We start from the raw sequence: 8,060 nt of genomic DNA, 5'->3' as shown, positions 1-8,060 counted from the left end.
GATATCTTTCAAATTATTTTGTTTGTTTGTAGAGCTAGCAAGTGTCAACCACCACACCAAGTCTCATGCCATTTAGATGAAGGGATTTTTTAATTTTTTATATAATTAAATTATAATGTTAAAAAATCACATTTTATTGTATGGGGTCTCTGGGGTCTCGAGTGTACACCCCAAATTAATAGCTTATAAGGGTTAAAGTATATATTTAAATCACCATTTTAAATCACAGTTTGTAAACACTAGATTCATTAAATGTAATAAACTATTTTGAAAATTAGTTAAACATTTCAACAAATGATAAACAAGCCATCTTCATGGTGGCAACACTTTTTTACACAACCAAATTCCTCACTTGCAGTGCAAGGAGATAGTCTGGACAGTGTTGTTTGAAAGCTAAACATAGATATGATAAGGTCTGGTAAACATATGTTAAACTCCCTTTTCACTCTCCTCTTGAGAACAGAACGAAGTTTCTAATTCAAGTCATGGATGTACACACTTTTAGCAGGAAACTTTTTTTATTTCTATTTCTTTGTAATGTATACCTTTATTGTACTACAACTGAAATTTGCTCTAACAGCATTCTCCCTGGATCAAAAGGTATTTGTGTTTTTTTTTATGAAAAAAGATTATTTTATCACCTTTTTAATCATCTTTTAATAGTTTTTAACAGGTTTTTTAATAGTACAGATTTTAGAACAGCCAGTTTGTCGTTTATTATTATTATGATTATTATTTGCTCTGGTCAAACATTATCATTATTAGTTTGGATAAATAACCTTCACTTTGCGAAATGAATTGCTATGATAATTCATGTGGTAACATCTAAATTAATGTAAATGTTATTTAACATTAATGTTAAATAACATTTATTCTCCAAACTGCTCCAAACCTGCCAAACAGCAGGGTGCCAATGATGCTGGAGCCTATTTCGGAGTCTTGAGCCAAAGGCAAGGAAACACCCTGGATGGATGGCCTGTCCATGGCAGGGCATTACAGTATCAACCTGAATAACTTAGGTTACACTAACAAATCTAAATTGAAGGGCAAGATCAGTTAGAAATAGCTCTTTAAGGTGACACTTATAGATGACCACTTTTTACATTGTTGGCTCCCAGCTGGTTTGTTGTTGTCATACTGGGTAGATGAAATCGCCAATTTAATGTGCTACATTAGCTTCTCATATGACAGAAAACCTGCTGGTAAACCCAACAGTGTGCCTTTGTTAAAAAGTGGTTCTGTCATTGAAAGGATCACAGTGTCAGCAAAGGAAATTGTCTGGAACATTAACGTGTCAGTGATTATTCCATTATGGCAAACAGCAAGCATTTAAAGAGCTGATGCTATTTCTGGATATGAGGTGTGTGTGTGTGTGTGTGTGTGTGTGTGTGTGTGTGTGTGTGTGTGTGTGTGTGTGTGTGTGTGTGTGTGTGTGTGTGTGTGTGTGTGTGTGTGTGTGTGTGTGTGTGTGTGTGTTATGATATATACAGTTTGTTTGTTTCATAAAAAAAAAAAAAAAAAAAAAAAAGAGAAACAAAGAGGAAATGTCTCTCCCCGCAGCTCATACTTTTGGCAATGCCAATAAACTCACCCTTCTTGATATTGAATAACTGTCTGTATTTAAACAGCTGCGATGTAACTGAGAAGCGTGTTTGGGTAAGACCTGTCTGTACATTTTCTGTTGAGAGGCCCCAATCTCTAACTTTGTCTTCATCTAACAGGTGATCCAGGTGACGTGGGAACAAACGGTGAAGAGGGCAGAGTGGGGAAAACCGGTCCACCTGGCCAGCGAGGTCTCTGAGTCGTTGTTGGTTTGTTATTTAATGAATCAGTGATAGATTAAAGGGAAGTTGGTTAAAGCATGTCTGTTTACTGTTCATAGCCAAAAATATCCAGTAAACTCAAATCAGCTGCTTTAATAAAACTTTCTAATGCAGTTGCTCTTTCTGTGCTGGTAATGGATTTTAATTTTTTTTCAATTTAATTAATATTTATTTTGTATAGCACTTTTTCAAACAGATTGTTTCAGGTAAATACATGTTGGCCATAATGAACAGGCAATCTAGCAATAAATAAAGAATTGTCCATTTATCTCTTTTAGCCCCAAATGAGCAGCCAAAGAAAAAAACACACATATTTGGTGAGGTGTTGGAGAAAAATCTTGAAAAGAATCAGTCTCATCTGGGTCCCATACTCATCTGGCAACAAAATAATGTCAAGTCACGTGTTCAGTTAAACAGATGTAAAATTATGCTGCCTTTCGACACATTATTAAATACAGCTTTTCACATAAGTAAATACAGCTTTTGAATATAATGATTGCAATATAAGGAAAATATTATGGAGTTTTACAAATCCATTCCGTTTTTGAATACTCTAGTATCCTTAGTATGGGAATCCCAAAATAGGAAAGCAAAGGAGAAGGATTAGCGTAGCTGCTAATCATATTATTTCAGACACTTCAGACATAACTGTAATAAATAATAATAAATTATGTAATAAATTATGAGATGTGTTATGTGAATGCTTGGCTAAAGAGTTGTGTCTTAATCTAGATTTAAGAGAATATTATCTGAACCACACATATTTTCAGAAAGGACTTTCAGAGTTTAGAAAACAAATGCAAAAAAAAAGTAAATTTACTTTAAAATCCTATCGGTACAATAAGTAGTCCAGAATTTTGTGAACTTGTATGAGTCTTGTGGAATATGTATTTTTATCAAATTGAGCTGCATTACACTGATCAAGCTGTTGGAATTTCCTGCTAGACAGTAGCTTCTTATGTACCACTCTAAAGAAGTGGTAGCATATGTACTACTGTACTAAGTTTGACCTGAAGTTAGCTGTTTGATGTGTCCTTGCCCTCACTGGGCATCAGAGTGTAGCTGGAAGACTGTCTGTTTCTGCCAGACCACATCTTCCCTTGAGGGAAGTCACGTCAGGGGCAGGCAGACATGTTAATTGAGGCCAGGGGCAGCGGTGTCGCCGTGTTCAAAGATGGAAGTGTAGAGTTCTGCAGCAGACAAGCCTCTTCCAGGCTGTTAATCGTACAAGGACGCCTGCAATTGCAATCACAGGAAGACATGACCTCTTTTCCACACATAAACGTACTTTACTAAAAATAAAATGAAAAAAGCCAAAATGCCAGGAAGGCTCTCAGCCTGTTTTTTCACTCTACAGAGTGACCACAGAGGCATTAAGTTTTTGAATGGCTGTTTACTGCAAATTTTAGTTGTATTTTTAGCTATGCATCTAAATGTAACATATCTGCAAAATGCTACACGACAGCTAAATGTTCATCAGAAAAAAAGGAAACTGAGAACTGATGGGGTTGACTGGCAAAACCATGCTAGACTCTGCTTTAATTCATTTTAAACAAGTACAGGAAATTATCTTTCCAGTTTTTAATCAACCTCACACCCTCAAAGCAAAAACGAAATCATTCACAAGGATAGAAAGAGAAAAAGTTCCCAAGTTTAAAAACTAAGTATTGCAGTATGTCATTTTGAGACATTCAGATGGTTCAGTTCCTCTTCTCCACATAATTTTGTTTAGACACAAGGATGGTTCCTGTACGCCACAAATCATTTCATAAATGCTGTCTGAGGTTTTCCAGCATAGTTTGCCATATAACTGAAATATTTTAATAAATGGAGCAATCACTGCTGATGGCAAACAGCAACTGAAACACTTTACTCTGTAAAAAAGATATGAGTATGAGAACATATTTATGGGAATGTCAGTGCCACTCAGCCAAAATGATTAATCACAGAGATGATATTAAATGACAGTACAGAAATGAAAGCAATTGCATCCTATTAATGCTTTGGCAGTTGTATCCTATTATTGCTTTGCAAAACTCAGGAATGCCTATACCATTTCCAGATGGATATTTAATTAGGAACTTTGGTCCAAATCTGTCACAAGCAGTCCCAAAAACAGCTGTCTCAAACCTTTTAACGAGCTGGAAAATGTAATTTAATCAGTTTTATATCAAAGACTACTGACACAATATAATTTCGCCACACACAAAATGCAATGATTGAGGCTAAAAGAGTATGCACATAACAAGACTTATTGTGCTTTGATAGTGTGCTTTTGATTCCATTGGAAAAGTATTGTGAGACAATTTTCATGAATTTTGGCAGAGTCAGATAACCAGTAACTTTGTTTTCTTCTTCCATAGGCCTGACCGGTGAATATGGAGAAAAAGGAGAGAAGGGCCAAATTGGAAAGATGGGCCCTAGGGGAACGAGAGGTTAGACTCTAAACAGAGATTGAATGCTGTTTGTTTATGTATACTATGTTTACATATTATGTATGCTATATTGATAACACTGTGTCTGGGAATCATCAACAGAAGGCGACTTTCCTTTCCACCCATGTTGTGCAGTATTTTCTAATTTGTCTATGCCCTAGTTCATGGGGGCATGCCTAGTCTATGCCCTAGTCTATGCCCTATTCACAAGTTCATGTTCAAACATTCCTTCCAGACAGGGAACAACACACTTAAATACAACTAAAAAGAATCTTGTTTAATGGTAATGATTACTTGTGGTTGATCTGTAAAGTATGTTGAAAATGTGCAGAGCACTTGTTGACTGAAGGCTAAAATGCAGTGCTCAATGATCTAATTAGGTAATGTGAATGTCTTAATGCCCTTCTAGACAGTGAAGGTATTTATTGCCCTACATCAATATTTTACAACAATACTGTACCAGTAAAATTCCAGAAAATTTGGCCCTCCGGGAAAAGAAATAACTGATACATAATTTGAAATTATTCTCTGAACATAATTGCATAATTGAAAAGAAAAAAGAAAAGGAAAAAAAAAAATAGATTTACTTCCCATGTGTTTATTTTTATAACAGGACACAAAACACTAATGTTTCAAAAGGAAAATCATGGTTAGTTGGAAACAGACATAATTTGCTTTGCAGATAAGGGGAAAACCAGTGTGAAGTAACAATATTTACTTCACTTACTTGATGTGCACTGCTGCCATCTACTGGTTATTCACTCTTATTACTGGATTCTATAAATCATTGATATGTGCTTGCAATATTAATAATTAGAGGCTAATGTTTAGTTATTAGACTGTATGTTTAAATGAAATGTCAGAGGTTAAATTGTAACTGTTAATCTGTTACTGTGACAGGTGACAAAGGACAACAAGGAATTGATGGTCTCCCAGGGTTAAAAGGAAAGCCTGGTAAATGTCAAAGCATCTATGTGTTTTCCGTTCTGTCTGAATGCATTTCATAAGAAGAGCATTTTTATTATTGTTTATGATAACACCGCCTAAAGGCTGCACAATTTGTGTAACAGGTACGACCTGTGACTGTGGGAGGTACAGAAAGGTTGTCAGACAGATGGACATCAATATAAGCAAACTGAGAAATGCGGTCAAGTTTCTTAAGAACGGTGTGACTTGTGTGTTTAATTAATCGAATTTGCTTGTGTGATCTTGATATTGTTTTAATGTTCTCCATTGTGATAATCATGCCATTTCCATGATATTAGACAACATAAGAAACAATACACAAACCTTAAAGTATAAACCCTCATAAACCTTCACACAAATGGTGCAATTGATTAAAAAAACATTGATTTCATTATATACTAATTACTCTAAAAAATGCATTACAATTTGTTGATTGGCCTAACTTCATGAATAATTTTTATTTCACAACACCTGCCAAATAGTGAATAGTTAAAAATGTTAAGAATAGTTTTTAAATAGTTAAAAATGCTTAATAAATATATTTATTGACTCAAAACCATATTCATGATTTATATCATGATGCAGCAAAAATAGACTGTCAACATCAACATCATTTTTAGTAGTTGTATAAAGTCAACCTCTTTTTGTAAAATAGATTTTTGTATGATTAAAAAATGTGTGGTTTTTTTTTTTTTTTTTTTTTTTTTTGCTCCCTTGCAAAATGAATAGTAGATGAGCTGAGACAACAGCTCCATTCCATATTGCATGTCACAATTATTTCCACTGAAAACATGGACAAATGTTTACAAGACACTAACCTGTACTATGTTTTGTCAATTTCTTTAAAGTGGTTCTAGGTATTAGGGAGACTGAAAACATGTTTTACCTGCTGGTGACAGAGGCACGGAGGTATGAAGACTCACTTCTAAACTGCAAGTTGCGTGGGGGGTCTCTTGCTATGCCCAGAACTACAGAGACAAACACCTTGCTGGCCAACTATATCAGAGAAGCTGATCTTACTCATGTGTTCATAGGACTACAGGTAGGAGTGACAGAGGTGGGGTATGTGTATGTTGATGGTAACCCCCTCTTGAATACCACAGTCTGGGCTCTGCAGGGGCCACACAGCAGTAAAGGTGCCTGTATGCAGCTTGGTAGTACCGGAGGCTGGAGCCAGGTAGATTGTGGAGCCACACAGTACTACATATGCGAGTTTGTCAAAAACAAAAACACTTCAGCAACTTAAGTCTTGTGATGGTTTAATGGCCACAGAGGAAAAGAGTTTGTATTTTTATATCATCATTCAAAATATGCTATGGTAATGTACGAGTAAATGTCATATATCTTGTCTCATGTTGGCAAATGTATTTAGATTTTTTGGAAAAATGTTTTGATGTTTCTGATTTTATGAAAATTATCCACCACCCTTTAAATCACTTAAATAAAATAAAAAGTAAATAGGATAACAAGGGGCCTGTCAGTGTGTCTATGCATCTTTCTTTAATTAAATAACGGTTGAGGGAACTTTTCACTCTAAATCCGTCACTGTTAGATCTCACTGTTTTTTACAGCAAAATACTGGCAATACTGCCAGCAAGTGATTGTAAAAACTAATTACAATAAGCTACTGCAATAGCTGAATATGGTTATTTTCTGATTACTGTACAATGTAAAATATAAAATTATAAATCAACAACTGTTTGATTATAATTAATTTGCAGACTCAAGACTCACTTCTTATAATTCACGAATACTGTTGCTTCATCATTAACAAAATATAATAAAAAAACAAGTGATTTATTATTGACATAAGGTAATCAGTATCTCTGTACAGAAAACGTCTCAGGTTACGAATGTAACCCTGGTTCCCTGATAGGGAATGAGACGCTGCGTTTGAGACGCGGTGGGAACGCTCTGCGTGATTGCGTCATGAAGCACGTGTAAAATCAGTCCAATGGAAGCCCGATACGTCATAGGTGACGTCATAGACCAGGAAACTATAAAGCACCCCTGAAAACAGACCGCAACAGCTTCTGAAAGGCCTGAAGCAAGTCGATCAGGGCATGCAGGAAGTATGGCAGATAAACGCTGCGTCTCGTTCCCTATCAGGGAACCAGGGTTACATACGTAACCTGAGACGTTCCCTTTCAAGGGAACTCGAGCTGCGTTTGAGACGCGGTGGGAACCCCATACCCACTATGCCATAGTGACAAATGCCCGTTCTGTGTGAAGTCCTGCGCACACTAAGAAGCAAGCAACCTCGCCCCTGGAGTGGAGAGGTCATAAAACCTGACAAATGTATGCGGAGATGACCATCCTGCCGCATTACAAATATCAAGAAGGGAAACACCCGAAATGAAGGCCGTAGAGGCCGCCATACTCCTTGTAGAATGGGCCTGTACAGCCATAGGTGAAGGCTGACCGGCCGCTTCATAAGCCAATGATATAGCCTCGACTATCCATTTGCTCATCACCTGTTTAGATGCAGGGCACCCTCTCTTGAGTGACCCGAAGCAGACAAATAATTGTTCAGACTTACACCACAGGGCAGCTCTGTGAACGTAGGCATCTAATGCCCGAACTGGACATAACAGGTTCAGTTGTTCCTGATCTGGGGTATTAAAAGGTGGAGGATAAAAGGCCTGCAGCACTATTGGGCCCCCAACATTAACTGGGACCTTAGGAATATAACCCAGTCTAGGGTAGAGAAATGCCTTCACCATACCGGGTGCAAATTCCAAACATGAAGGAGCAACCGACAGGGCATGCAAATCTCCAATTCTCTTGATAGATGAAATAGCGAGGAGAAATAAAGCTTTCAAGGTGAGGAATTTTT

The 8,060-nt window shown here is 36.7% G+C and overlaps 1 protein-coding gene across 1 annotated transcript; it reads left to right on the top strand.

Moving 5' to 3' along the window:
* Positions 1 to 324: 324 nt before the first annotated feature.
* colec10 (collectin sub-family member 10 (C-type lectin)) lies at positions 325 to 6,695 on the top strand. Its single transcript, XM_056257711.1, has 6 exons — positions 325 to 600; positions 1,722 to 1,793; positions 4,187 to 4,258; positions 5,159 to 5,212; positions 5,329 to 5,424; positions 6,073 to 6,695. The coding sequence occupies exons 1-6, from the start codon at positions 486 to 488 to the stop codon at positions 6,468 to 6,470; spliced, it is 807 nt and encodes a 268-aa protein (XP_056113686.1). The 5' UTR covers positions 325 to 485; the 3' UTR covers positions 6,471 to 6,695.
* Positions 6,696 to 8,060: the final 1,365 nt, after the last annotated feature.

The sequence above is a fragment of the Rhinichthys klamathensis genome, unplaced genomic scaffold (genome assembly GCF_029890125.1).
Source record: "Rhinichthys klamathensis goyatoka isolate OS25496 unplaced genomic scaffold, OSU_Roscu_1.1 h1tg000006l_1, whole genome shotgun sequence".
NCBI classification, from domain to species: domain Eukaryota; kingdom Metazoa; phylum Chordata; class Actinopteri; order Cypriniformes; family Leuciscidae; genus Rhinichthys; species Rhinichthys klamathensis.
Note: the sequence above shows the minus strand (reverse complement) of the source record. Positions and strands in the feature narration are given on the sequence as shown.

Bases quoted from the DNA above. Each gene is read 5' to 3' on its own strand.
- colec10 (XM_056257711.1), top strand. From the start codon at position 486: ATGGATGTACACACTTTTAGCAGGAAACTTTTTTTATTTCTATTTCTT. The intron at 4,259-5,158 runs GTTAGACTCTAA...TTACTGTGACAG, and splicing joins GGGCCCTAGGGGAACGAGAG to GTGACAAAGGACAACAAGGA. The intron at 5,425-6,072 runs GTGTGACTTGTG...ATTTCTTTAAAG, and splicing joins GGTCAAGTTTCTTAAGAACG to TGGTTCTAGGTATTAGGGAG.